At 46.1% G+C, this 27,703-nt stretch overlaps 2 protein-coding genes across 2 annotated transcripts in view; one reads left to right on the top strand and one right to left on the bottom strand.

Moving 5' to 3' along the window:
* The window catches only part of LOC138103260 (neuronal acetylcholine receptor subunit alpha-7-like), a 57,468-nt gene extending 48,468 nt beyond the window's left edge, over nucleotides 1–9,000 (top strand). Inside the window, exons 9-10 of the mRNA XM_069001440.1 lie at nucleotides 2,432–2,541; nucleotides 7,969–9,000. Of these exons, the coding sequence (XP_068857541.1) occupies nucleotides 2,432–2,541; nucleotides 7,969–8,490 (632 nt within the window). The 3' untranslated portion in view covers nucleotides 8,491–9,000. The remainder of the gene's footprint in view (nucleotides 1–2,431; nucleotides 2,542–7,968) is intronic.
* Nucleotides 9,001–15,535: 6,535 nt separating this feature from the next.
* LOC138103873 (serine/threonine-protein kinase PAK 3-like) lies at nucleotides 15,536–25,182 on the bottom strand. The gene is made up of 13 exons (XM_069002482.1): nucleotides 25,157–25,182; nucleotides 24,919–25,081; nucleotides 24,596–24,718; nucleotides 23,949–24,071; nucleotides 23,517–23,721; nucleotides 22,458–22,521; nucleotides 21,178–21,226; nucleotides 19,882–19,994; nucleotides 19,232–19,349; nucleotides 18,467–18,566; nucleotides 17,834–18,030; nucleotides 17,098–17,235; nucleotides 15,536–15,625 (listed from the first exon to the last, which is right to left on the bottom strand). Exons 1-13 carry the CDS (start codon nucleotides 25,180–25,182, stop codon nucleotides 15,536–15,538), a joined length of 1,509 nt encoding a protein of 502 aa, XP_068858583.1.
* Nucleotides 25,183–27,703: the final 2,521 nt, after the last annotated feature.

Raw genomic sequence — 27,703 nt, 5'->3', positions numbered from 1 at the left:
ATGCTAGAGGTGAACAGGGCCAGCTGCCCTTGTAGCTGTCACCAAGTGATGTGTTTGACCTTGCTGGTGTGAGGGTAAAAGACTGTCAGGAACAGAAATGAGTAGACTGGAAGATTGAGCCATGCTTTTAGGGAGGTGCATGGAGCACAGGAGTTTTCCTCACCAGTTCTCCTGCTGCAGGAAGACTCTGTTTTTCTGCTGCCAGGAAAGAGAGGATGTAAGATTAAACCCTGGAAGGAAAGATCAAAAATGCTGAGTAAGTAAGAATATCATTTCAGAGCCACGAATATTTTGCCTTGTGGGCATACCCACTGAGTTCTGGGGCCTTTCCTTCCCTTGCACAGGAATGGTCACTGAGTCTAGACATGGGGTCTTGGCCATCCCTGCCTTATTCTAGATTGTAAGGACAGTCATGGTTTCAATCAAAGAGATGCATGGGCACATGATCTAGCAATTCCTTTGTGACCAATGGCTATTGGTTCTACATTCTCCTGTCACAGAAAAGGAGGCAACAGTCTTCATTATATCTCCAGCTAGAGATATGAAAGACCAGCAGCTGTGCCAATCATTGCTATCTTTTCCTCCACTTTCACTGTTGTCTCTTCAGGACTGGCAAAAGCCAACCTTGGAGTAATCCCGGGCATTTCCAGGACTTCAACTTTCTCTCTGAATACAGCACCTGCACCTACCTGTGGGGCATAAATCTACCTGCCAGATTTCACAGATATTTTGTACACATTTGACTGCCTCATACTGACACACAGAGCTCAAGTACCACACACTATGTCCTCCATCCTTACTTTCCAACTGAAGACTTCAGTGTACCTTGAACAGGAGCACCCCACTCCACCCCCTAAAAATGCAGATGACACACCCCCAACCTCTTCCTTGCCTACCACTGGGCAAAACTATAAAATATCTTTCTTTATGGGCTCCTGGATTCTCTCTGGTTCCCAGTCTCTTCCTGAGAGAACTGTTTTCCATTTACTAGCAGATTTACATAGCACTTTCCTGACATCTGTTCCTGGGTTTACAGCATAAAAAAAACCTGGGAGTCTCAATTCCTCTGCTAATCATTGGCTAGGATCTTGAGACAGATATTATTAGATTGTTTCCAAGTTTAACCAGGTGACTAATTTTCCAAGGATACGAGAAAAATCTTAGCTAAAGCCATTTTAAATGGATCATTTCAGGCCTTTGAAGTCTGATGGCATCCAAATGCGTAGAGTTTAAGTAAGTTATTTAGTGAGTCATGGCAGTAATTAAACCAACAATATCAACACTGCTGTGTTTCTATTACATGGGACATGTAACAGCTTCCCTGAAACCTGGTTTGCTCTGCTTGTTGACTCTCCTCTCTATGAATAAGTGCAACAGAGACCTTTAAATTTATCTTACCCTTGGGACTGTTCTTCTAATCTAGATAAATAATTCATTTTGTCATGAAAAGCCATACCTCTTGAAGCAATTGCAGTGTTGTTTTCAGGAAGGCCTTATAACCTCCTTATTATGAACAAACTTTTTGCTCCTGAAGCAGTGGGATTTGATATTAAGAAACACAGACAGAGCAAAACTTGCTTTCAAGCTTTGATTCAATTTTTTACTTCAAACTGTGGGAGGGAGGGCTTGAAGAGGCTGCAGTCTGGGGCAGTGTGGTGTGTTCTTCCACATTGCTCCATTATGTCAGCCAGCAGTAATGCTCCCTGGTATTTTGCCACTGAAACCTTCAAATGTCATTACCCCTGTGGGTAATTCTGCTTTACACTCCAGCGTATCAACCTCACTCCTGGCATGAGGAAGCTGTACTGCCAATTAGGAGATACCGCTTCAATCCTCAGTTCTGGGTTTCTTGATTTCTTTCCTACACAGCAGATTTAAATTTAGCATTCAAGAAGGCTGTAGTGTGCTTTCATAGGAACTAGAAGAAGTGGTCTTGAGGACTAGGAAGAGTAATGAGAAATATGCCTAGCCACCTCAAAGCAGTAGTGGGGCAAAGGTGGGGAACTGGTGACCCTTTTTGAAGGGGTCCAGAGGCACCATAAGGACAGCATCTCCCTACAGCACCTCTGCTGGTACCACAGGAGGCCTAGGACTGGGAATGCTAGTGTTCAGTGGGTGTTGTCAGTTCAACTTCTCACTGTCCTGGTAGCAGGCACAAAGCTGTTCTTGCCTTGAGGCTCACACTCCAGGGACAAAAAACAAACAGTTTTCACCTTTCCTTCAGGTACATGTTTTTTGTACCCCTTCCTTCAGAGGAGAGGAGGGAACTGAGCAGATACACTCCTCAAATGCTCCAGTGCAGCAGACCAGAGAAGAGGGTGTTCAGATGTGATGCAGTGCTTCTCAAGTGTAGATCTCGAGGCATGGCCAAGGAATGTTATTTGCTCTTTGTATTTTCCACCCCTTAACCAAGTCCTCCTTTTGCTTGCAGCTCAGTATTTCGCTAGCATCATGGTCATCGTTGGTCTGTCTGTGGTGGTAACAGTGCTGGTTCTGCAGTTTCACCATCATGACCCCCAAGCAGGAAAGATGCCCAAATGGGTAAGCAGTTCTGGTGGTAAACATTCAGCAGGTTACTACTGAAAGAAAAGAAAATTGTCTAAAAGCTATAGTAAACTTGTTATAGGTGAGAGGCAGAAGTTGTTCTTCATTAATCTGAAGAGTCAGTTACAAACAGCATAGTTGACATGTTTGCAACTGAAGGGAAGAACAAGCATACTAAATTTGCTTTCCCACTAAAAACAGTTTCTCTTATTTTCCATTAAAAATAGTTCCTCCTATTTGGCCTTTCTTTTTAACCTTATGATGGAGTGGTTGAGTCATGACAAAATAATCTCACTCAGCACCCACTTTGCAAGTGCTAATCCGGTGGGCAGTACCTTTGATTTCTTATCCAGCAGACACCAGTACTGACAGAATGTGCTAAACAAACATTAGTCTCTACTGGGCAGTTTGTCTGCTTCCATCTGATCTATTCCCAGTGCATTAGCATGTGAACTCTCTTTTCTCTACAGCAGCACACTTTGTCAGCCCAGTGAGGTCTGGCACCAATGCCAGCTGGCTTTCAAGTGGAATGTTTCCTTTAGATTTTCAAGTTAAAAGAAAATTATGCTTTTTTTTCCCCCTCCTTTTCCTAATAGATTTTAGAATAGGCAAGGTATGCTTGTGTTTACAAAATGAAAAAGAACAAAAGCAGAAGCAGATACAAATAGTCACAGTCAACTATTTACCACCCTGTTTTCACAGGAGTCTGGTTGTACAGATCCTCTGGTATCTTGCTCACCACATTTGTCATGCTACACAATTATCCTGACATGCTGGATAATTGGATATCACATGGTTACCAATGTCAGCCCAAGTTCAGAACTGCTTTCTAATTCCTCTCTTAAAATAAACTGCAGTTTCAATGCAATTTTTTTTAAGTCCAATAACAATTAAGCATACTTACAATTATTTCCCATAGTGCTGTATGATTTTAAAACCTCTTATTTTCAAGGCAGCAGAGAATGTGAATTCTGGATGAACCTGCATGTAAGCAAAACCTGAGGGCACAACTCTGGGGAAACATGCTTCAGATGTCTACATGGGCAGAGTCTGCAGCAGTGTAACAGACCCCATTTCATTGCTTTGTCTGCTTTTTGAGGAGCCCAGACACACTGGCTCATGTTAGCCCTGCTCACAGGTCCTGCAAGTCAGCTCTTGCTCTCTACCAGTCTCTTGTTTTCTTGGCTGGAAACACAGTGTGCTCCAAATTCTCACTCAGGAAGAACCTTGTTCAGTGGCCTGACAGCTGAACTGGCATACATTACAAAACATGCCATCAGGAAGCAAAAACTGTGGAAAGCATTACTGGGAAGTGCAGATGATAGACTGTAAAAGCTGTAGACCAGACAAGCTGACAGGGCTGAGGGATCTCAAGAGGAAAAGAGTGAATGCCAAGTGTGGACAGAAGAGGCTGACCCCACAAAAGTAGGCATTTTTACTCCACAAGACTTAATTGTTAGAAGGCTCAGTTGTTAGAATTCATGGCAGTCTCTATTTTTACTTTTTTTTCTATTTTGCCTGTCCACCTATGTCAGGTGTTTTTTAGAGAGACATCTTGGATGACTTTCACTCAGTAAAAAAAAAAACAATGTGAAGTGAAGAAGTAACTTAAGAAAGAAGAAAATTTTTGCATCTGCATTTCCAGTACCAGCAGCTGCCCTTACTTATTTCCCACAGTGTCCTCTTACTGTCAGAGCCAGGCATCAGTTTATTGCAAACTCTAACTCTCATTAATTGGATATTGTTACAGGATTATTCTCACCTCCTGCTTAAATGGATTTGTCTGCTGGAGTCAGTTTCAGGGAGAGGCACTGGACAATTGGGCATGTGTGGGAGCTTCTGCAGACCCAGAAGATTTGACTGAATGTATTTCCTAAACACCTGCTTTCTAAACTATTTACAGTTGAGCAGTTTATTTTCCCTGCCTGTCTCTCAAGGGGTCTGTGCTTGCACTTTGCAACAGAAGAGGGAGGAGAGTGCCTGTTAGTGCAGTTATCCTCTCTGTAGTTGTTCACTTCCCTTATGCCACTGCTTAGAATTGTGGCTTCCTTTCTATTAATCTTTTGATGACTTACAAACCAGCTTTTTCCAAGAGAGGAATTTAAATCCAAGGTGTTCAGCCAGGACATTTGTTGGCTACTGAGTTGAGAAGTGAGAGCTGCTGGCTGATTGACACTTTTGATAATGTCTGCTGAGCTAGCATGGAAAAGAACACTAAAGAAGGCCCAGCTAAGGAGCTGTTTGGGAGTGGATAACATCAGGCATGGACTACAGCTCAAATGACCTTTCTCTACTGACAGCCAAGACTGTTGTATAGGAAAGAGATATGGAGAGACCAAGCACTGTGGGAAGAAGGGGTTTTGTGGGAAAAGGCAAGAGAACTCTAGCTCTTTCTGTGCCTAAATAAGGTTCGTTATGTTTCAGGCTCCTCTTTTGATATGTTTCAAACCTGGACATGCACAGTTTTGCTCAGGTGCAGATACCCCTTATCAAGAGAGCTCTAATTGGAGACTCTCTGCTCTGGCCTAGGCCAGGCAGGTGTCTGTGATGGGAGCTAGCAGTACAGCTGCATTATAATTAGGAGAGGCTCACAGAAGGGTTGCTGAGCTCTGAAGACATCTGTACCTGTGTACTTCCTTCACAGAAACCCATACATGACAGTGCAGGTGAGAGTATAGATTCATATTATCATACTCAGCTGTTTTCCAAAAACCTGTATCCTGCAGCTGTCTCTTGAATTAATTGGTATGACAAGAACAGATTGATGCCTGAATGTCTGTGTTTTCAAGGAAATAGGGCATTTGAAATTCAAGCTAATTAAGAGCTGTGTTGCTGTCTTCTGGGTATTTATTTTTCTGTGGGAAATGGGTTTGACTGTAGTTATAAATGTAATTTCCCTAAGGAGTAAAAACTCTGTCTTGAAAGAAAAAGCAGCATTCCTATATAAAAGTGCTTTTTCACCTCACATCTCCTTTCAGAGTTAAGGCTGACATATTAACATTTTCTAATAAGAAAGTTTTTCTGACTTAGTGTTTTGGAATTTCCCAGTCCTGGAGAACTAATTTCTCTCTCCCCTTTGGTGCCAACACTATTGATACATCGCTAGCAATTAAGACCTTTATTTTGTTCCATGTTGTCCCATTTTGTGTCCATGAGCAGTCTGAACACATTGTAATTACGTAGGTTCAATTAAAACCAGAATCAGTTTTTTAGGCTGCAACACTACAGGTTGCTATTTGTTTGTGGTGACTATGGAGGAAATAATGAAATATTTAAGCAACATAATAAGAATAATGGGAAAACAGTCTTTCAGGACTGTCATAATTTAAGCCCAGCCGGCATCTAAGTGCCAGACAGCCACTTGCTCACACCCCAGCTCCCTTCCCTCATGAGGACGAGAATCAGAAAAAAACTCCAACACTTTGTGGGTTGAGAGAAGAACAGCTTAATAATTGAAACAGAATGCAACACAGTAATATGAATAATATTAATTATAGTGATGAATAACAAAAATAAATATAATAATAACAGCAAGGAAAAGAGAGAGAGTAATAAAATGCAAGAGAAACAAGTGATGCACAATACAATTGCTCACCACCTGCTGATTGATGCACAGCCTGATGTTGAGCAGCAATTGACAGCCTCCAACCAACTCCCCACACTTTATATCCTTTTGGAATATCCCTTTGGCTAGTTCAGGTCAGCTGTCCTGGCCATGCTTCCTCATGGTTTTGTGTCCACCTGCTCAGGGGCAGAGCACAGGAAACTGAAAAGTCCTTGATTCAGGGTAAGCACTACTTTGCAACAACTAAAGCATCAGTGTTTTACCAACATTATTCTCATATTGATTCTAAAATACCACACTGTACCGGCTACTAGGAAAAAAATTAACTCAATTCCAGCCAAAACCATGACAATGATGAAGAACAAAACAGTCATTAGGGGGAGAGAAGAAAAATGGCTCACAGAAAATGGCACAGGGCTGTGACCTAGAAGAGCTCACACTACAAAATTAAAAAATTGTGTAACTGCCTTTCACTGGTCATTGGCTGTGGTTGTTGTTATTATTATTATTACTATTATTATTACTATTATTATTATTATTGTTCCTATCTGTGGTTATCAATGCTTCCTCCTTTCTGAAATTATGCTTGCCATTACAGCAGGAACTCGAAGTGTTAACTGTGATTTCCCCTGTATCTGTACTGTGCAAACACAGGAGCCAACTTTTCCTGCATCTAAAACAGCTTTGGAGGCAAAGTGTGGTCCCAAGTTGAACATGACCAAAGTAACAGGAGCAGGATTACACAGGGAGTCCTTCTGAGTCAAGGCTCAGGAGCAAAACCAGAGGCCACATCTGTTCTCTCCTTAATGTCAGATTATTTGGCTTGCAGCCAGGATGATAAAGTCATCAAAGAGGCATGTCTGCATGAAGGGTCCCTCTCAAGCATATTGCAAATGTCCATTTTGTATGCATAACACGTGGAGGGTCTTGTAATTACAAGATTTTGCTGATTTAGTTCTCTGCTCTTCACACAAGACCTTACTGAATCCACAGCCAAATTTTTCCTGCCTTTCGCAGTTAACAGTGTTACCAACAGAAATTCTAGCAGGCCCAGATTTCAGACAAAACATCTGAAGATCAGTTCACTGGAAAAAAATTCTGGATGCACTCTCTGGAGTTAGCTCACTTAATGACCTTGACAAGAAACATATGAGGCACAATCTGCCATGTGCAAGTTAGAGCACTCTTGTGATACACCAGCGCACAGGGAAATGACAGCAGTTGATAGTGGCGCTCAGATTTTGAACTACTAAATGTAATTGATTTACTCTTTTGAAAAAAAGCCTGCTGTATTATGTGGTTGAACTCCTCAAAGGAGTATAAAATAGCATTCAAAAAACCATCAACACGTAAGCAAGGTCTTTTATTTAGATGTAAGCAATAGAAATGGGGGTGGGAAATGTTCTACAATCTGTCATATAGGGATTTTTTTCAGAAAAATCTAAACATTGGCCCCTAAAAATGTTTAACTGTATCTCTTTTCTTACAATCTGAGAAATGTTTGAAAACCATACAGCCAGTTTTGTGCTGCCTGCTCAATTGCAGAGATCTGGGATTGTTTGATAAAGATGGGTCATCAAGAACCATTTTGTGAAGTAAGATTTTACATCTCTTTTGCTTGATAAGTTGAGTGCACATTGAACAGCCCTGTGCTCAAGACAGATCCAAAAAAAGGCCATCCTTAGTAAAAAGCAAGACCCCCAAAGAAAAGTTTTGAAAGAAAATAGCTGGAGAACACAGAAATCCATCCGTATTTCTAAGAGACTGTGCAGCCTAACTATAATAGTCACAAAATGTTTCAAAAGCATTTAAAATGCCAAAGAGTCTTCAGTATTCCTGCCACGGTAACTCTCTTTCAGGTCCGTGTCATCCTGCTGAATTGGTGTGCTTGGTTCTTACGAATGAAAAAACCTGGGGAAAATATAAAGCCCCTCTCGTGCAAATACAGCTATTCCAGTCACCACCTGAGTGTAAACAGCATGGAGGTGAACGTCCTTCCCGGGCACCAGTCCAGCAACGGCAACACCATCTACAGCTACCACGCCATGGACAGCCCGTGCTGCCCCCAGAAGAACGACCTGGGCAGCAAGGGTGGAAAGATGAGTTGCCCCTTAGCAGAAGATATTGAGCTTGTGCAAAAGAAAGCTTTAATGGATACTCTTCCAGTGATGGTGAAGATCCTGGAGGAAGTCCAGTTCATAGCAATGCGGTTCAGGAAACAAGATGAGGGCGAAGAGATCTGCAGTGAGTGGAAGTTTGCAGCTGCTGTCATAGACAGATTATGTCTGGTTGCATTTACCCTTTTTGCCATCATTTGCACATTCACAATACTCATGTCTGCTCCAAATTTTATAGAAGCTGTTTCAAAGGATTTTGCATAAGGTTTTCAAAGATGAGCATGATAATCAAAAAGTGAATATTGCCAGTAATTTTACTAGATAATTTAACTCAAATAGAGAAGTGTACTTATATGTGCTACCATACACAGAAGGGGATTAAAATAATTTCAGGGCATAATTATTCCTGATGTTAGTGATTGTAGTTACTGAATAGTAAATATATTGAACTCTGTTACTTATTTCATAGACTAGTGCCACATGTAATTATGTCATGATCTGTGGTAGGTGATAGACAAGAATTCAATACATTAAAATACTACGATGTATTTATTACAAATTAACATTAGTATCAATGTGTTACTATGAATTTGTGAACCTTCAGATATTGTTAATTCAAATAATCATTGATGACTATGAGTTTTGCATAATTTTGTTGTTTTCAGTACGTTTGTGTTTTATAATTATTTGGTGTGGCTGTGACATGCACTTCTCAGATTTGAAAGACATATCTCCACAGTCTCATGATGCTGTATATTGTATTTATGAAAATAAACTGTCATCATATTAGCTCAAACTAGCACAATGACTGGAATGTTTTCTTGGTAAACTTGTTAATAATGCATCTTTCTCAGAAAATAACTTTTTTTTCTTTTAATTAGGACATACAGGTTGTGACATTGAAAAGAAAATTCTTTCTCCTTGCTGACAATCATATATATCGTTAACAATGCCTTCTTAGCTGTCTCACTTCTTAACTGTTTCTGTCACCTTGAAACGTTAATTAATTTAAAATATCTCTGCTCTCTTGGAACACAGTTGCCAACCTAATACTGACTAACTCTGTGCAATTAGGGCAGAATCTTCTGTCTCCATAACATGTAGGAAATGGTCCACAAATTTAATTTGGCTCAGATTTCCTACCTAGTCTATACCACCAAAGCAGTATTTTTTGAAAATTCTATTAGTACAGTCTCCTTTCCATGTGGTAAGTAGGCTTTGTTAAAAGGAGTGTATAAAAGACTAATTTTATTTTGCTAAACTTTAATGTATCAACATTTATTATCAATTTGCTGTCCCTAAATATTCTCTAATATAATGGCTTTGTATTAATAAAATATAATTGAATTATGCCACTTCTCAGAATATAAGGGGTAAAAAAAGCATTATTCTCAATAGCAGCTCTTTTCTACCCAGTACTGTGGGTGGGAATGACACCTCTGTGTGATTTTATTTTCCCTGCTGATGACAGCAGAGCTACAAAAGAACATGATGGTCTGATGTAGACACCTTTCCTCTTTGGGGGTAACACAGCACTTCTCTGTTCTTCCAGGGTTAGTAAAAAAACCAACATTTCCCCTATCTGCATGATGGGATCCTTCCCACCATCACTGTTTGGAGAGAAAGAAGATGATCATGATTTTACTCAATGGAAAGTACTTCCATCAAAAAGGTGATGGTGAAGCTGGTAATTCTACAGACTGAAGCAATATGCTACTATTTCTTTGAGGAAAAGGTCCCTCAGCTTTTCCACTATCGCCTTTACTAGGGGGTGATAATTGACTTTAAACAGAGACTTTACTATTTTGAACGTTAAACCTCTGTAGCTGTAAGATTAGATCATCACAACCATGGATTTATCCTACTTCTTGCAGTTATGTTCAAAAAAGCACCCAAGAAGGTCGACTTAAGAAGGTCGACTTAAGAAGGTCATGACTACCATGACCAGTTTTGTATTTCACATAGCTTTTGTGGTTACTTCAGCTCCATCTGCAACTCCAAGTAGTAACAATGGCTGATAGTAAAATCCCCTACTGAAAATTCTATCCATATTTCAGAGAGATCTTATTTTCTTTCAAAGAGCACTAGTGCTCTGAGTAACTCTTTCCAAGCCTGCAGGAGAAAAATCCCTTTATATATGGTTCTGTTTCCTGCCCATTTTGCTGCTTCTGCTTACAAAATTGTCCTTGCTGAAGTACAGAATGTAATTCAAGAGGGTTTTTCCTAACTGAAACACCTCAATGAACAGCATAATTAGTTTGGAAGTTCATGTTAGTTATACTAGGCTCTTTTCTTGAACAGCAGCTGAAATACTCATTTCATTTTTCTCTTAGTTAGAAGTCTAAATATCCAATTATTTCTGCAACTTGTGATGAAGGACGCTAAATGAACTTTGAGGCATTTGTTCAAGGACGACTAATATTTTTGATTGAAAAGCATTTTTTAAGGTAATTTCCAGTGACAGGATAAAAAAGGTAACAGCTAATGTTAAAGCACATAGTCACAATACCTTAGCCTCCTAATGCAAAGCATGTTCCCTTACATGAACAAGTTGTATAAGAGTATTTTTAACTGGCTGCGTACACCTTCAGATCAGAAGGAAAACTCTCTGAAAACAACAGTGAAAAATTAGTTTAAATAACTTTTTTAATATCTAGAAGTTGGTGCAAATAAAAGAATTCCATTTATAGGCTATGACTTTATACTGTTAGATTGCCAAAGCTGGATTGTCTCTCGTTGAAATGTCCTAAAACTCAAATTGTATCAGTGGTATGCAGTTTACAACTCTCTACACTGGACTGAAACTACTTGCTGATTACTTTTTAGATCACATATGGGGCAGATTCTTTTCCTATCCACTTATCACTTGGCCTTTTGAAAGGTAATAACATTGTTACCACAAAATTTGTAGAACGAACTGGTGTAGAATAGCACAGAAAAATGGTTACTGTACATAGAGAACATTGCAGAATACAGTGTGAACCAATTTAAGATTTTCCTGAGAGTTACAGTGCACTTGGAAAGATTGATACATACTGATTCACGGCTCTCCCTGGCATCACCAGTTAGTGTCATGGTGTATTTAATTCAAACAGAATGAAAAAATCCCAAATTGATCACAAAGATTAAATGGCAACGAGAAACTAACTCATAATATCCTTTGCAAAATCCAGGCACTTACAGAAATGTTACACAAGGGGTAATGACCTTGCCATCCCATGTAATACTGGAACGTGATTGTAAAGGTCCTTGTGCACTTTATCTTGCTGAGGAGCACCTTATTTCCCAGAAGGCATGGTGGGTTTCTGCTGTGAAGTTATTCAGCGTGAGAAGATGAGAATCTGCCCTGGTTTATTCATCAAACGTAAAGAACTGTTCATATAATCAGACATCATTTTTTCTTCGACTCATGAGTTACTTTAACATATCTTGATATACCCAAGGCAATGAGGATTTTTTTGTTCTTGTTAGAACATTTTTGTCTTGCAGGTTTTCTATTTTATCTGCCACCATGAGAAATACAGAGGTATAACTGCCAACAGCGAATATCAAGTATTTCTATATTACAATAAAGCTATATACTTCTTTCATTTGAAATTAACTTTTCAGTATTGACGATAATAAAGAAGTAGAGGATCATGATCTAAACCCATTATTGTAAATTACCAAGTGCCTAGGAAAAGAGGATGCTATGAATCAGAAAATAGTTAATGAAGAACAGGACTAATCTGGGATTTTAGACAATGAGAATGTCAAATACTCAGAAATCCCCAAATACTGTGAAATCCCCACAGATACAAATAAAGGCAAAGCCTGCTGAAATGCCTTCCCTTTTGTGAGGCTCCTCTTGGCAGAATTTGGAAGGAAAATTTAGAACTCTGTAAAACACTTGGTGAGGTTACATCTAGGTTAAGAGATTGGGCTGAGCAGTGATCCTCTGGCTGAAAGGCTTCCCAGAATTATATATTTAGTTTGGAATTAGATGCTAAATAAGGATTTCCTGGCGTTTTGATTTTTTTTCTTGATGACAAACAGGCTAAGGGAGAAAGGACACGAAACATTCGAAACTCCAAGTTTCAGTGTGGGTAAGAAAGCATGGGCTCAGAAAGCTGTTTCCTTTTCTTTCTTGTTGAATGAGCTAGAGGATAAGAAGGGCTTTGCACCGTCGAGAGTAGAAGTGCATCTTTGGTTTGTGTTTGATAACACAGCTGTTAAAGCTACACTCCATCACAACTGCTTTCTGCCACCATTCAGATGGTCTTCAGATCTCTAACTCCGACTCCTTGTCAAGTCTGTTGAATCATACAAATAATTCACACCTTTTTTCTCCTGTCCCAGTATGGGAGCAAGAGTGGCTGTGTCTCAAGTGCTTTCAAAAGGTGCTTAATCTTAACATCCAATAACAGAGAATTCAGTTTCCCTAATATATTACTGGCATATTTATTACTCCTTGTTAATCTCTAGCATATAAATGAATCTAGTAGTCTCAATCACTTTAAAAAAACACCTTTCATGTGACAAAGCAAAATGTCAGGATTGTTAGCTGATTAAGTATGAATAAAAAAAGTCTTTATGGTGATAATCATGATCATTATTAGCAATCAAAGTCCTAATCATGGCACAGTTATTTTAATATTGGGAATATTTTCATCATGTCACAGACAATTTTGGAAAAGAAAGTTTACTAGTTCTTCAACACATAGAGAATTTATTTTGTGAACAGAAGCCTCTGAGTTGTTACACAAGCTGTCAGCACACTGCCCTGTAGATTTTCATTTAATGGAAGAAACTGATGAAGACCTTCCCAAGTAAAACATAGTTTTGACGCAAACCAGATGGACTTGTCTGACTAAAGGGAAAAATGTGTTGAACAAAAAAAAAATGCAAATACAATTAGAATGCAGGGGAAAAAGAGCTGAATGCTAGTAAAAAAACATGCATTCATTCTGATGGCAAGCTCTAAAAAGAGATATTACTGAAAAAAAAGAGAAAGTTCAACGTTTTTGGTTTTCAGAACACATGCTTAGCTCATACAGACATTATATATTCTTAGGTTTTTAAATCCCTTTATGAGAGAAAACAGGATCTAAATTCCAGACCAAGGACAGGAATATGGTACTGTGCTTTTAGGAGTATCTATTTCCCTATACAGAAAATTATTTTTGTTGAAATAATTTGCATAGTTACACAACATCCAGAAAGGGAAAGTATACATGACAAGGTACAGTGAGTTCTAATCAAAATAAATTTAAAGATTTTATCCGTGACACTCTTGGCTTTCAGACACATGACATTGCATTCCAAAATTTTCAAGGCACATCCATTATTAACATTCAATGATAGAACATAAAAATGGGTAGGTATCCTCAGGAATCTCAATATCCTTTAATTGGCTGCATCCCTCAAGGTTAAAGCTGTACATTCAGCTATTTTTGTCAACAAATAGAACTGGGGTTTTTTTTCCCAGAAATTTCATGCCAAAAAAAGGAATTGAAAGACCTTTTTCATTGAAAAAAAAAAGGCAGGAAAAAGCAAAACAAAAAGGCAAAATAAGTTTCTTGGAATGTTTTGTGAAATTGTGGAGGAGAAAAAGTAGTCTTGATGGTGTTTCAGGTAGAGATTTCTGCCATCTATGAAGTACAGCATTATAGTAGGGCAGATTGTGTAAGACAAGGGGAAAGGGTTTTAAACTTCGAGAGGAGAGTTAAATTAGATGTTGGAAAGAACTTCTTTACTGTGAGGATGGTGAGATACAGGAACAGGTTTCCTAGAAAAGTTGTGGATGCCCTGTTCCTGAAAGTCTTCAAGGCCAGGTTGGATGGGGCTCTGAGTAACCTGGTCAAGTGAAAGGTGTCCCTGCCCATGGCAGGGTCATTGCAACTAGATTATCTTTAAGGTCCCCTCCAACCCAAACTATTCTGTGATCCTGTGATTCTATGGTTCAGTGACCCTATGTCAGTACACAGTGACATAGCCTTTCACTTAACATCCTAGCAAAGGTTTAGATTTCATCTTTTGTGCATTCAAATGTTCACTTTAATACTCAAACAAATAAAGGATTTGAAAAGAAAATGGAATTTTGAAGAAATCCTTACCTGTCATTGGCGAGTGCCTCTGCTGCTATGGAGAGCTGAATGTTACAGTTGGAGATCAGTTTCACAGTTCCAATGCAGTTCCAACTAAGTCACTGGGACCAATGCATTCATTTGCATAGATGAGGAATCTCTGTGACTGTGTGTTGTGGTCCAACCACAGCCACAAGCCAAGCACCACACACAGCCATTCTGGCTCCCTGCCCCACCAGTGGGAAGAACTGGGGAGACAATTGGAAGGGTAAAAGCTGGAAAACTCACAGGTTGAGATCGATTCAGTTGCATAGGGAATGCAAAAGCCACACGCTCAAGCAAAGAAAAATAAAGAACTCATTCACCATTTCCCAAGGGCAGGCAGGTGTTTTGCATCTCCAGGAGAGCAGGGTCCCCTCACGCCTCACAGTGACTTGGGAAGACAAATGCCATCACTCCAAACGTCCCCTCCTCCCTCCTTCCTGCGCCCAGCTTGAAACACTGAGCAGGATGTCAAATGGTCTGGAATATACCTGTGGCCAGTTTAGATCACCTGCCCTGGCTGTGTCCCCTCCCAAGCTCTCATGCAGCGTGACCCCAGGCCAGCTCTGTCTGGGCAGTTGCGTCCCTCATGCTGGGTGCTGAGCTGAGAGAAGCCGTGGCTCACGCAGATCCAAACTGCACAAGTTGTCACTCCCTCGCCTCAGCCTCAGTTCCCGTGGCAGAACTCGCGTGCCCGCTGGACGCTCACCTGCGCCCCAGCCTGCAAAGAAGCCCGGCTCCCTGCCCCTCTGCCCAGAGCAACACAGACACTCCCAACCTTTCCAGGAGCTGCAACACAACCAGGGCCACGGCGGCGGCATCCCCAGCAGTGACACCACTGCTCTGCCCCGTTTTGCCCTCCTCTGTTCACAGCTGTGAGCCTGTATCTCCACACGAGGTTGTAGCCTGGAGATAACGAAGAAAGCAGACTTTTGCCCACTTCCAAACCATGCCACAAATGCCATCCATGCGTCTTCCCATGTTTACGCACCACCTGACCATTCAGAAGCAAATTTAGAGCCTATTCACAGGGTGAGAACAAAGCGAGTCTTCCAATGAAAGTTTTATAGAGTATTTATTTTGACTATCAATCTAAAAAATTAGAAACTACAAACTATGAACTGTAAACTACAAACTATAAAAAACTACCATCTATAAAAAACTACCAACTACAAAAAAACAACAAGTGGCCTCTTCCAGGGCTAGTATCTCCTGTCGGCCATAAACTGCTGCGCTGCCATGATCAGAGGTGTCAGGCTGGAGGTCGGCTTGGCTGAGGTTACAAACGGATGCTGCCCAAAGAGAAAAGGAAAAAATTAACTTCTGCTTTCCCAACTCCGCTCCTCACGGGCTCAAACAGGCTTTCTCTGGTTACCAAAAAGACGCAGAAATGAGGGCACTCTCTGCACCTCTGTCTCCACGTCAAGGACCTTGCTACCATAGGAAAACATGGCTCACAATCCCACAAATCCATTAATCCTGCAGGTGTCTGCAGCTTCTTGAGATTTTTGTTGTGCCCACATTGTGGGAATGCAGCTTGCATGTTTTCCTTTCATCAGGGCACTCAACAGGCTTCTTGAGGTTGCCCTTTTCTAAGGTCATGGGCTATTTTAGTTGCTAAAAAAAGGTGAGGAGCATAAGGCATTCCTCAGGAAACTCCAATCCCTTGGAGAAAGGCTGATCCCCGTAGGATTTTGGCCCATGTTCTGAAAACCACTGACACAAGTGGCTGACGGATTCAGCGCTGGCTTGAAGGGGGAGCAGTGCTGGCACCTCCCTCCACAGCAGGGACAGCCGAGCGGCACCTTCTGCCGCTCCCTCTCTGCCACAACGTCGTCTACGTGGCTGTGCCAGGCAGCAATGGGCCAGCCTGGCCAAGTCCTGCTCAGCTGTCCCCACCTTGGTGGCACAAACCTCTACAAGTGGGGCAGGGGGGCCAAGCCAAGGCCCCTCTGAGGCTCACTGGGAGCTGCCCAAAGCCCCTCCTTCCCTCCCTCCCTCCCTCCCTCCCTCCGTTCTTGCTTCCTTCCTTCCTTCCTTCCCACACCCAAATCTCAAAATTATTGCCAGGAGCTGATTTCATTGGCTTCTTCCACCACCTTTTCAGCCCTCCCTACCTGCTATTATTCTACTTCACTTCTTTTGCTACCACATTACACTGAGTGTGTTCCCAAAGGGCAAAACTGGGCCACAGAAACGACCATCTCAGCATGGAGCACCTCTCCTCTGAGGAAAGGCTGAGACAGCTGGGCTTGTTCTGCCCCAAGAAGAGAAGGCCCTGGGCACACCTTCTTGCTGCCTTTCAAGACTTCCAGGGGGCTTCACAGCATGTTGAGGACATGTTTTTTTGCAAGCACAGTCGCATTAGCACAAGGGATAATAGCTCTCAACACAAAGAGGGCAGATTCAGATCAGGTCTAAGGAAGAAACTCTTTGTGACGAGAGTGCTGAAACACCAGCACAGGTCGCCCAGAGAGCTGCTCGCAGCCCCATCCCTGGGAACATTCGAGGTCAGCTCAGATGAGGCCCTGAGCAACCTGATCTACTTGACGACGTCCCTGCTCCTTGCGGACCACTTGGTCTGGGTGACCTTGAAAGGCTCCTTCCAACCCATCCCCACCCAGGATTCTCCTTCGTTTTTCTTTGAAAAGCCCCGAGACTGGTGATTCCTAGGACTGGTGCCCCTCTGATGCCTTGGATTGAGCGGATGGGAAGCCCCTGGCAGCGGGCAGCTGGCGCACCCTGCAGCCGCTTGGCCTTTTACCTGCAGAAGCTCCTGGGCAGACCAGCGCCTGTCCTCGTCTGTCTCCAGGCAGCAGTGCAGGAAGTCTCGCAACCAAGCGGACTGCTGCCTGGGGTTCTGCAGCTTCGGGGTGCCCCCGGTGCTTATCAGCTGTCGAACCTAGAGAAGAAGGAAACGCCGCGCTCTGCCTGTCTCCTTCGTATGCCAAACCGCTCACCCAGACCCCACGGGAGAAGCTCCACTCTCCAGTGGCACTTCCCTCCCTGCCACAGGCTTGGACATGCCCTTCCTACCCCACACAAAAGAGCCCAAAGCCAGAGACAGCCACAGCTAGTCCACTATGCAAAGGCTCCTGCTGTGCCCCCGATGTCAATGGCTGACCAAACTGGGAGCAACTCCATTGGCAAAAGCACACTTTGCTTCTCTGAGGAACGACACCAGCTCTTACAGGCAATTTGGAAGAGGGACTTTGGTCGAACTCTACAGTTTCCAAGGATTATTACATAAAATAATATCTATTATTATACACTGCTCACTGCTCCCTTAGGCAGAGCTTCCATCAAGCAAAAGGCATCACAAAAGGATTTTTTTGTGCTATTTGTGAGTAAATGCCAAGGGGACGGTCTGGACAAGAAGCACGAGAGACTATGTGGCCTGGAACCTATCGTCTTCAGGTGTTAGGCAAGCTTCCCGGGCCGAAGAACGGGGGCAGACTTTGTTAGAATGACAGCAGAGTCTGAGAGCAGTTGCAGCGTACCATGGCAGAGGTGTTCATCAGGTAAGGAGGCGCTCCTTCCACCATCTCGATCCCCACGATGCCAAAGGACCAAATGTCCACTTTGGGGCCGTAGGGCTTCCTGGTGAAAATTTCTGGCGCCATCCAGTGAGTAGTCCCGGCAGCTGATCTCCGTTTGCTCTGCTCAGGGGTGAGCTGAGCAGCGAGGCCAAAATCAGCTGAGGAGAAAAAAGCCCTCTGGTCAAGTCGGCCCCGAATTAGGAAAGCAAACCAAAGAACTCCCCGCTGTACCAACGTCCCAGAAGGCAGTGTGGAATCTGGCTGCAAAAGGGGCCATGCTGGCATTCCTCCGGCCTGCAGCCGAGGAAATACGGAATTGGCCACTGAGCAAAAGCCCCCAGTTTCGGGCAGTGGCTTTCAGTCCCCTGAAGCTTTAGCCCGTAACGGCCTCACTTGGGAAGGGACACGCACAATCCAGAGCCACTCCTGACACCTTCTTCCCAGCCACACCTCCCTGCACGTTGCAGCTGTGCTCTGTGCTCGCAGCAGGGCAGCCTGCACTGCCACGGGCACCACTCTTGGGGACCTGGCAGTCACTCAAAGGCAGCCCCACACCGCAGCCCGCCATGGCTGAGCCTGGCCAACAACACCCACCCAACTTGACAGATCCGTCCAAGCCCAGGAGAATGTTGTGGCTTTTGATGTCTCGGTGGATCACTTGCTTGGAGTGAAGGAAATCCAGGCCTTGCAGGCACTGAGAGAGAGAAAAGAAACACGAGCCTAAGAGTTCCTCATCTGATTTCATCCCACAAGCAGGGAAGTGGCAAACCTGCAAGACCGACTCGCTGGGGGATGCTGAGCCATGGCAGGACAGGCTGCTGGCAAGGGCAAGAGCTTGCTGCTCCAACACGAGGACAGCAGTGCCTTTTTAAGTGAGGGCATGCATATTCGCTTCTGAGACAGAAAGGGCAACTGTTCCTCTGGCCAGTGGCCTGCAAGCACACACTGAAGGAGCGCTGCTGCAGGGGCTGTGCTCTCTCCAGCCAGACGACAGCGGATGCTTTTGCAAACACCACTTTGGGTGCAAGCATCTCCTTTGAGCCTGAGCTTTGTGAGAGTCCCGAGAGTATCTCTTTGTCTTTGCCACTTGTCTGACATTGTGCCACCAACCCGTTTGCTCTTACAGGGAAGGAATGCAGTACACTTCGGGTCCAGGCAAGTGTTCAGAGAGGCAGACACAAACAAACACAGCTGGAGAAGGGCAGGCACGCTGGCAGGCACTTCGGATGCTCTTGCTGCTGCCAGTCGTAACAGAAAGGCAGGAAGCAAGCTGGGAAGATGAAATCACTCCTCTCCTTACCACCTGTTGGGAAGGACCATCCCGCCCAAGCCACGGGAAGCACAAGCGCCATCCCTCACCTCCCGAGAGACAGCTGCTATCTCTCCTTCTGCCATGCGAGTCTCCCTAATGACATCGTGTAAAGAGCCTCCGTCCATGTATTCCATCACTAGCCAGAGCTCCTCGTCCACCAGGTAGCTGAAAGGAGGAAACAACAGCGTGGAGATGAATGCGCACAGTTACATGACCTGATGGATTCTTGTCTCCGTGTCTCTCTCGGAGGAAGGCAGGAGCAAGTGAATAGTCATTCACTAGGCTCCACAGGCCTTGAACTCTGTGCAGTCTAAAAGCCTTCTTGGTATCCACACCAATGCAAAACACTGGGAACAGGCAAAGGAAATAAGATCTACAGTGCTTTGTCAGCACTTAAGACCCGAGGGAAAAAATCAAGCCCCAAACCTGTTGGAAAATGAAGTGCAGGGAGGGGGGAACTTTGAGGCTGTTGGCTCAGTAAGGTAGGGCCGAGTCAGGTCTTTGAAAGCGCACTTCAAACTAGGTATGCCAGGAAAGATTAATGCAGCCCCAGTGCAATCTCCTCCCAAGACGCCGTAGATCAGCAGAGAAACAGGAATTAACAGCTCTGTTCTCTGCCAGCCACCAAAGGAGTGGTTGATCCTTTGGCTTGCAGGATGGCAATGACCCTTCATGGCAGAAGAGCAGAACCACTCACCTGTCTATGTAGTTGACGAGGTTGGCGTTCTTACTGTCGCGCATGACCTGGATTTCGTTCACGCACAGTTCGGTGCTGCTCTCTCGCAGGAGACTGATTTTCTTTATGGCCACCTGAAACGACATGGAAAACCGTGAACCAAAGAAGGCTGTGGCAGGAGACCACAACGGGAACGATGAGACAGTGATTTTGGGATGACAGAGCTGGGCGGGGCCAAACCGCCTTGCGACTGGACATCAGAGGAATTCGTAGCTGAGCTTGCAAGAGCCTCTTACGCCGCTCGCTTGGGCGCCAGTCCCAGGACACAGAGCCAGAGAGCCTTTGCTTTGTACACCCAGGCGAAACACGCTCTAAACTCTCCACCTCAAAGCTCTAACAACACTCCCTACGCCCACAGCCTTCCCCCAGGGCCTTACTTTATCTTCAGCATTTCCATTCACACACCTCTTGCAAGCAGGAAGCCATTCTGTGCCGGTGAAAATGGAGCCAAACTGCTGGGAAACCACTGGCAGTTCTAGGGGGTTACATCATTACTCCAGCAACCGCTGGCATTCTTGAGTGCACAACAACACAGCAAACTCTTACAGACATGACGGGTAAAATGCCGTCCTAAAAGCATCTGGAGGGTTAAACCCCAGGAAATACAACCCTACTCACTTTACAGAAAAAATGCTGTGATGATGAAAACATCATTGAGGCTACCTCCCAAAAAGACAACCCTAGCCCTTCCACACTTCAGGAGCTGTCATTTTGCTGCACTAAAACACTTTCCGTCACACCACGGACATTTGCAATTACTGCCTGACTGCAAAAAGGAATAGCCCACGCCTTGATCCTCTAGCCATGCACGCCGGGCTCTGAGCATGGCATAGGCCCTTGAGAGTCCCCTTGCAGACCTCTCTCTCGAAGCACAGTTCCCAAGGGCAGCCCTGCAGGTGGCTAAGGAGCTACCAGCACGATTCCCATGTATTTGCTACGAGCCAGAAACGAGAATTCAGGAATCCTGAGCTGCCGGCCCCAAAGAGCAGTGCCGTGCTCTAAGACACCACCTTGGCACTAAGACCCAGCTGGCTGCGTCTCCTCCTAGGAGAGAAACCGCCTGGCCTCCTCGCATTCCTTGGGGCAGCTGAGAAGGACAAAATCTGTCCCCACTGTATTTGGCAGGCGGACACTGCTCGGCACTTCAGTGGCCCTTGGAAGCAAAGCTCTACTGGCCAGCCAAAGCTCAGCCACAGCTGACAGCAGAGGGGAGGGCACTCGAGAGCTGCAGAAGCTGCGGCGCTGCCTGACGCTTACCTCTTCTCCTGTGGCAGTGTCCACTGCCGTACACACAGTGCCGAAACCCCTAGAAACAAAACAGCAGCGGAGAAAGGAGAAGTCCTTTAGTCCCTTCAAGTGCAAGACACTGCGGTCCAGCGGGAAGAAAAGGCCTGGGGCAAATCTCAAATGGGACACGACAGATTCTGGTCTGGGTCTTTTTCCCTTTGTTCTTTCCGTGTGTGCACGTGGGTGGGATTTTTCCAGGCACACACACTCCGGCTGGGCCTTCCCACACCTCTCCTTGGAGTCTATCTGCCAAACTCAGGCAACACCACACAGGCCTTCTGAGAAGCCTGAACTCACGGAACAGCCATTGGAGGAAAAGATCTAGAGACAGATCCTTCCTCCAGCTGCCAAGGAAAGTAGTCTCCAGCCACAGCCAGAGCAGCCGAAGGCCTCCATTGTTGCACACACAAATGGAGAAGTACTCTACACAGGGCATCCCTAGACAGCTTCATTCCGGGTCCAGAGCCATCAGCAGCTGCTTCTCTTCGGTGCCCCAGACACAGGAAGGACTCTACTCCTCAGGCGAGTTCTTGTACACTTGGCTGCTCCCAGAGGAAATGCTGCAAATCCATCCCATTTACAGTCAGCAGAGCTGGCTTTCAAAAGGGAACAGCTTGGGGGATTCTTTGCAGGAAAGGCCAAATCCCCACAGGATCCATGAGGGCTCTGCCATCAGGCAGGTGATGCCTTTTCCTCTAGAGTGCATCGGCACCGGCGCTTCCCTGAAGCTTTGGCTTTTGCCACCTCAGCTATAAAAGAGAGTTGCTTCTTTCACCTCTGCTTTTGGCTTCTAGACTAGGTGACGGTCATCCTGAGCACTGAATCTTGTTTTCAGCAAAATATTGGAAAGAAATGCTACTGACAGCTGTTCTCTGGCAGCTCTCAGCTGCTAACTTGACCTTTGAGGCAGCACACTTTTTGCTCCTTTCATTCCCACATCTTCTGTATTCTTTTGGGACACGTAAAAATGGTTTCTGCGAAGAAAAGCGGCAAAGAGGTGCCACACACTTGAGGGACAGGAGATCTGCCAGGCGCTGCTCTTTGCCGCAGAAAAGACATTGCCAGCATCCAGGTGTCTTTGCCATGCCTTCGGACCACAGCTATAAACGCTGACCAGTACTGAGGGACGGGAGCATCTCAACGCAGTGTCTGAACAGCTTTGGAGCTTGCCTGACGTCACGCTGGGGAGATGTGACACCAGCAAAATACACAGCCCCTCCCTTTGAAGAAGGAACGGTGGCTGCACTCACCCTTTGCCAATAGTTTCCAGTTCTGTGTATTTAGCCTCGGGATCTCCTTCGCTCACCAGCATCCCTGAAAGAAACCAAAGGAAAGATGCTCACTTCACAACAGAGATCCCACCCTGCAGCAGATCAGAAAGGCAGCCCCACTCTCTCTCCCCGCTCTCCTTGGGGACACCAGGCCCTTTCTTCTCAGTCACTCAGCGAACCACAACAACAACCGCACCACTACAACACCACCACCACTACCACCACAGCAACAAAACAGCAACAAAACAGTCAGCTCTGCAGCACAGATTGCCTGCGCAAAGCCTGACTGTCCAAACTAAAAACTAAGCACATGGAGAATCAGTCAGAGGAGACACGGATCAGAAAAGACAGCAGTAACCAAGAGAAGTGATTGTTGTCTAGAAACATTAAGGGCAGCAGGAAGAACAAAATCTTTCTGTTCTTGGGAATAAACACTCTGTGACATTCAACCAAAGCTTTAATCCTTGCAAATGTAAAGGCAGGCATCTTGGGTTCTGGAATCAACTTTTATCAACAGCTGCCCTTTCCAGAACAGGAAGAATATTGCAAAGTGCTTCCAGCAGAGGCACGATCTCCACCTTTCAGCACTTTGCCTAAACAATGCCTTTCTCCCTTTCAAGAGCAGCAGCTCATCTTATAACCCATTGCATGGGCTTTAGGAATGAGGTCCCTCATCTTTTAGGACTGGGCTACCTTCTGAAGATGACCTTGGCTGTGCCCCCCAGGAGCTGGGCCCAGAGAGCTCCTTGAGGCCCACTCATTCGCTAGGTCACAGCCTCCTGCTCAGCCAGAAACAATCTCTTGCTTCCCTTCTGCACAGAGGGCAGCTCAGGCAAAGCCAAGCCAGGCCGAGCTGCCCTCTGAGGCAGGAGAGCCTCTGAGGTGCTCTCTCGCCACCTCAAAGCACAACAACAGGTCCTGTGTGGAGGCCTCAGGACCCGACACTCCGCTGAGGAGAACAGGAGGTGGGAGGAGCTCATGCTGACACATGCACACACAAGGCACTGCTCCAGCAGACAAGGAATACACAGGACATACTCAGCATGGCCAGGCACTCCTCCTCTGTCTTCTCCTGCAGGTCCTCAGTGCTGCCAGAGGAACTGCTTGTGCTCCAGGTGCACGAGCTGCTTGTGCTCCAGGTGCACGAGCTGCTCGTGCTCGAGTTTCCAGCTTGGGGACTGGAGGCTTCTTCAGAGCCTGCAGCTGCAGCCCGTGCAGGTGCCAGGACAGAGGAGGTGGAGCTCTGGGACAAGAAATGACTTTGGGTCAGAAGGGTGCCTGGCAGAGATGCCCCTCTGATCCCATTTCAAATGCAAGCCCCTAGGAAGATGCTGCCGGCCACATCCAGGGCTCTTCACCTCTCGGCTTTTGCTGCCCACTTCTCCAACTCAAGGCGCAAAATCCAAAGGCTGCTTTTACACGAGGGACTAAATGACACCAAAGACACTGCTAACCAAAGCAGGCACTTACTGATGTGAGCTGCTCAGGCCGTGGGCTGACCGCAGGGGCAGGTTCCTTGGCACCCTCCTCCTCTTTAGCCTCTTCCTCGGGTACAGAGGCAGCCAGAGCAGGTGCTGACGCTGCCCCTGTGCTCTGTGGACAGACAGCAGCATGAGGGACGGGGAGGAACCTGTCAGGCAGAACCTTTAGATATATTCAGCGGCAGACCCCGCTGTATCTCAGCTGTTCCTTTAGCTACTGACAGCTGCTCCATGGAGAGCGCCAGGTCCCTCCTGGGGACAGTGACTCCTCCATGCCCTGCGAGGCTGTGAACTGCATCTTTGCACTGCTTTGAACTGCATCTTTGACAGAGAGCCTGCACAGCCACAGGGCACAAAGGGCCTCCCTTGTTCCCCAGGGCAAAGACATCCTAATGCTACCTCTTGTCTCTTGCTAAGACAAATTCACAGCCCCTGTCAGAATAGTGGGAAACTGATGTCTAAACATCCGAGTTCCACACCCCTTTTCAAGGGCTCGTGGCTGGGGGAAGCGCTCTGGAAGCGCTGAAAAGATTCCAGGCCTCAGCATCTTCAGCCACACATGGGAGATGCTGTCTGATCAGAAACCTGCAGCTCTGCTTTGCTCCAGCCACAGGGCTTCCCAGAGCTGCCACTTACTGATGCTGGATGCTCAGGCCCTGCGGTGGCAGCAGATGCAGCTGGGTTGGCATCTTCCTCCCCTTTGGCCTCGTCTTCAGGAAGACACACAGCCAGAGGACGCTCCGAGGTTTGTTTTGTGCTCTGCAGACAGACAGCAGCATGAGGGACAAGCAACCTTCTTTATACTCTGCTCTAGACCCAGATGCACTAAGGAGAAATCATCTGCAGAGAAATGGGATCCTCAGTTGTTCAAACTCAAGTAAAATGGGCCAAGTAGATGCGACCGCACTCTCTTGTACAGGAGAAATTCCATCATGGCTCAAAGCACCAAGCAACCCCACTTTCATCTGATCAAAAGCTCTGAAATGGAACATGGAGACAAAACAGGCAGGGATCCCCTGCAGCTGCTGCTGCTGCTGCTGCTGCTGCTGCTGCTGCTGCTGCTGCTGCTGTTGCACAGAGCCTGGACTGTACTTTCGTTCATCTGACCAGGCTGGCACTGGACTGCAACAGGCCCAGCTCACAGCTTGCTCCAAGTCGTCAAATGCTACCAACGCCAAAGGCTCCTTTCCCACTCACCCACGGACCGGATTCTCTCCAGGCATGGGCAATGTGACCTGCAACACACAAGGGAAGAAGAACCAGATGCTGTAAGAAAACTGCCTGCACTGGGCAAGCCCACCAAGAAGTCAACCCAAGGGCAGAGCGTTTTGCTTTCACTACATCCCTCCAGCAGCAACCCGTGTGCCACACAGCAAGCAAGACAACAGCACAAAATGCTGCCTTGTGTCTACCTGTTGTCCTCTTTGGCCACTCAAGCCACAGAAACGTGAGACTAAGAAAGCCCAAGTGGTTCTGTAGTAGTCAATGCTTCTGCCCAACCCCACCCCACCCAGCAGGAGCTACAGCTCCTCCCCTTCCTGCACTTCAGTTTTCTGAAGAGATTGCACACAGCAATTCCCATGAGCTTGCTGAAAATGATTCCACAGAAAAGCTTCCCCCAAGTCCCCCTCAACCGTGGTGGCAGTTCTACTGTGACACAGCACAGGAACAGCTCCTGCGTGCAGGAGCATACAAGAACTCTTCTAAAAATGTCTATCTCAGAGGCCTTTGCCAAGCTGGTTCTGGGATTTCAGCACAGAGCCAACGGCTCTTTTAGCACGCAGGAAATGTCAAGTTCCACAGGCACATCCTTGGGATGAGGGAATGCAGAGGAGAAGATGCTTCCCCTCAGTCCTAGAGAGCAGCGCACAGTTTCTACAAGGACTCCTGCCAGGCTCTCCGCATCTTCCCATCTTGGAAGATGTCTTGCTTCAGCCAGCAAACTGAGGAGACTGCACACTCCACTGCCACAGGCCTTGCCGGGATGGGGGGGAGCAGAACCCCTGCAGGCTACATTACAAATGCTGCCCACGCCCTGCTGGCTACAGACACGCCCTTCTTAGCTGGAGCTGTTGACAGCAGCTTTACCCCACTAAAGGCATCTTCACGGCAATTTGGTTTCCATATGCTGCACTGAACAAAAAGGTCTACTTACGTGCCAGGTGGGTGAAAAAGTACCCAGAATAAGCCACGGAAAATGCCGTGCAAACTGCAGCACACACTCCCTCCATGGCTCGAGCAGCGCTGCTCAAGTTTGCACCGGACAAGACTCCTGGGGAAAACCAAAAAGACTCAAGAGTCCCGTCAGGGTGCAGCCTGCTGGCAGAGCCCTCCGCGATCAGCAGGGTCCGCCTGCAGTGAGCACGCCACAGAGCTGCTCTGCACACTGAGGCCTTCCGTGCCTCGGCACGGCAGCTTTGCCTTGACAACGCCGGGATGCGGCCGCTGACATCACAATAGCGGCCGCTCTAGGCTGCTTTGTGAATTCATGCATAGAACCAGACCTTCTCTACAGCCAACGCCAAAAAAAGCCTGCAAAGCAGCACAAAAAGCCCTCCTAGCCCGTAACCTCAAGGCATCTAGGAGTAACTCTGAAAACACACCAAGTCCCTATAGCCCACGCTGAGAAGCTGAACACTGAGAAGCTGAACATTGCAGCAACAAAGGAAATCACTCCTTCAGTGATAGCTGCGGGACAAAACCTCAGGAAGCACTTTTGTAGACCTTCTTCCCCACATGTTTGCCACTGAACAAGGTGGGACCCAGGGGCCTACAAAGGGTAGGATTGATGAAAACATGGAAAGCCAAGCAACAGTTCATCCACTGCATCCACATCATCCTGCTGCTGCAGTGCTGTGGCATCTCCAAGGAGACTTGCCCATCTCAGGTGCACCTCTGGGAGCTTCCCTGCGCTCATCCATGCACCACAGAGAGCTGCCTGCTATGGATGTAAAGAAAGGACGAAAGAAAAGAAAGTACCAACACAGTGTGGGACAACTCAGAAGGTGCTGCTGGGAGGAAAGCAGTGGGCCCAAATGGGCCGGTCCCAGCAAAACTGGAAGCTGTGAGGCAGAGAGCAAATAGAGCAGGTGCTGGGAGGGCTGCAGGAAGGCAGGCTTAGGAAAACAGAAAAACCACCACCGCCCCAAAGTTTGGAAGCTTCATTCCTCTGCCTCTCGCTTTTAAACCACTTTTTCTCTATTTCTCATGCTGTGGTTTAACCCCAGCCAGCAACCAAGCACCACGCACAGCCATTCTGGCTCCCTGGGGAGACAATCGGAAGGGTAAAAGCTGGAAAACTCACAGGTTGAGATCGATTCAGTTGCATAGGGAATGCAAAAGCCACACGCTCAAGCAAAGAAAAATAAAGAACTCATTCACCATTTCCCAAGGGCAGGCAGGTGTTTTGCGTCTCCAGGAGGGCAGGGTTCCCTCACGCCTCACAGTGACTTGGGAAGACAAATGCCGTCACTCCAAACGTCCCCTCCTCCCTCCTTCCTGCGCCCAGCTTGAAACACTGAGCAGGATGTCAAATGGTCTGGAATATACCTGTGGCCAGTTTAGATCACCTGCCCTGGCTGTGTCCCCTCCCAAGCTCTCATGCAGCGTGACCCCAGGCCAGCTCTGTCTGGGCAGTTGCGTCCCTCATGCTGGGTGCTGAGCTGAGAGAAGCCGTGGCTCACGCAGATCCAAACTGCACAAGTTGTCACTCCCTCGCCTCAGCCTCAGTTCCCGTGGCAGAAC

The sequence above is a fragment of the Aphelocoma coerulescens genome, assembly GCF_041296385.1.
Source record: "Aphelocoma coerulescens isolate FSJ_1873_10779 chromosome Z unlocalized genomic scaffold, UR_Acoe_1.0 ChrZ, whole genome shotgun sequence".
Taxonomy (NCBI): Eukaryota; Metazoa; Chordata; class Aves; order Passeriformes; family Corvidae; genus Aphelocoma; species Aphelocoma coerulescens.
The sequence above is the reverse complement of the archived record's forward strand: the minus strand, read 5'-3'. Positions and strand labels throughout refer to the sequence as shown.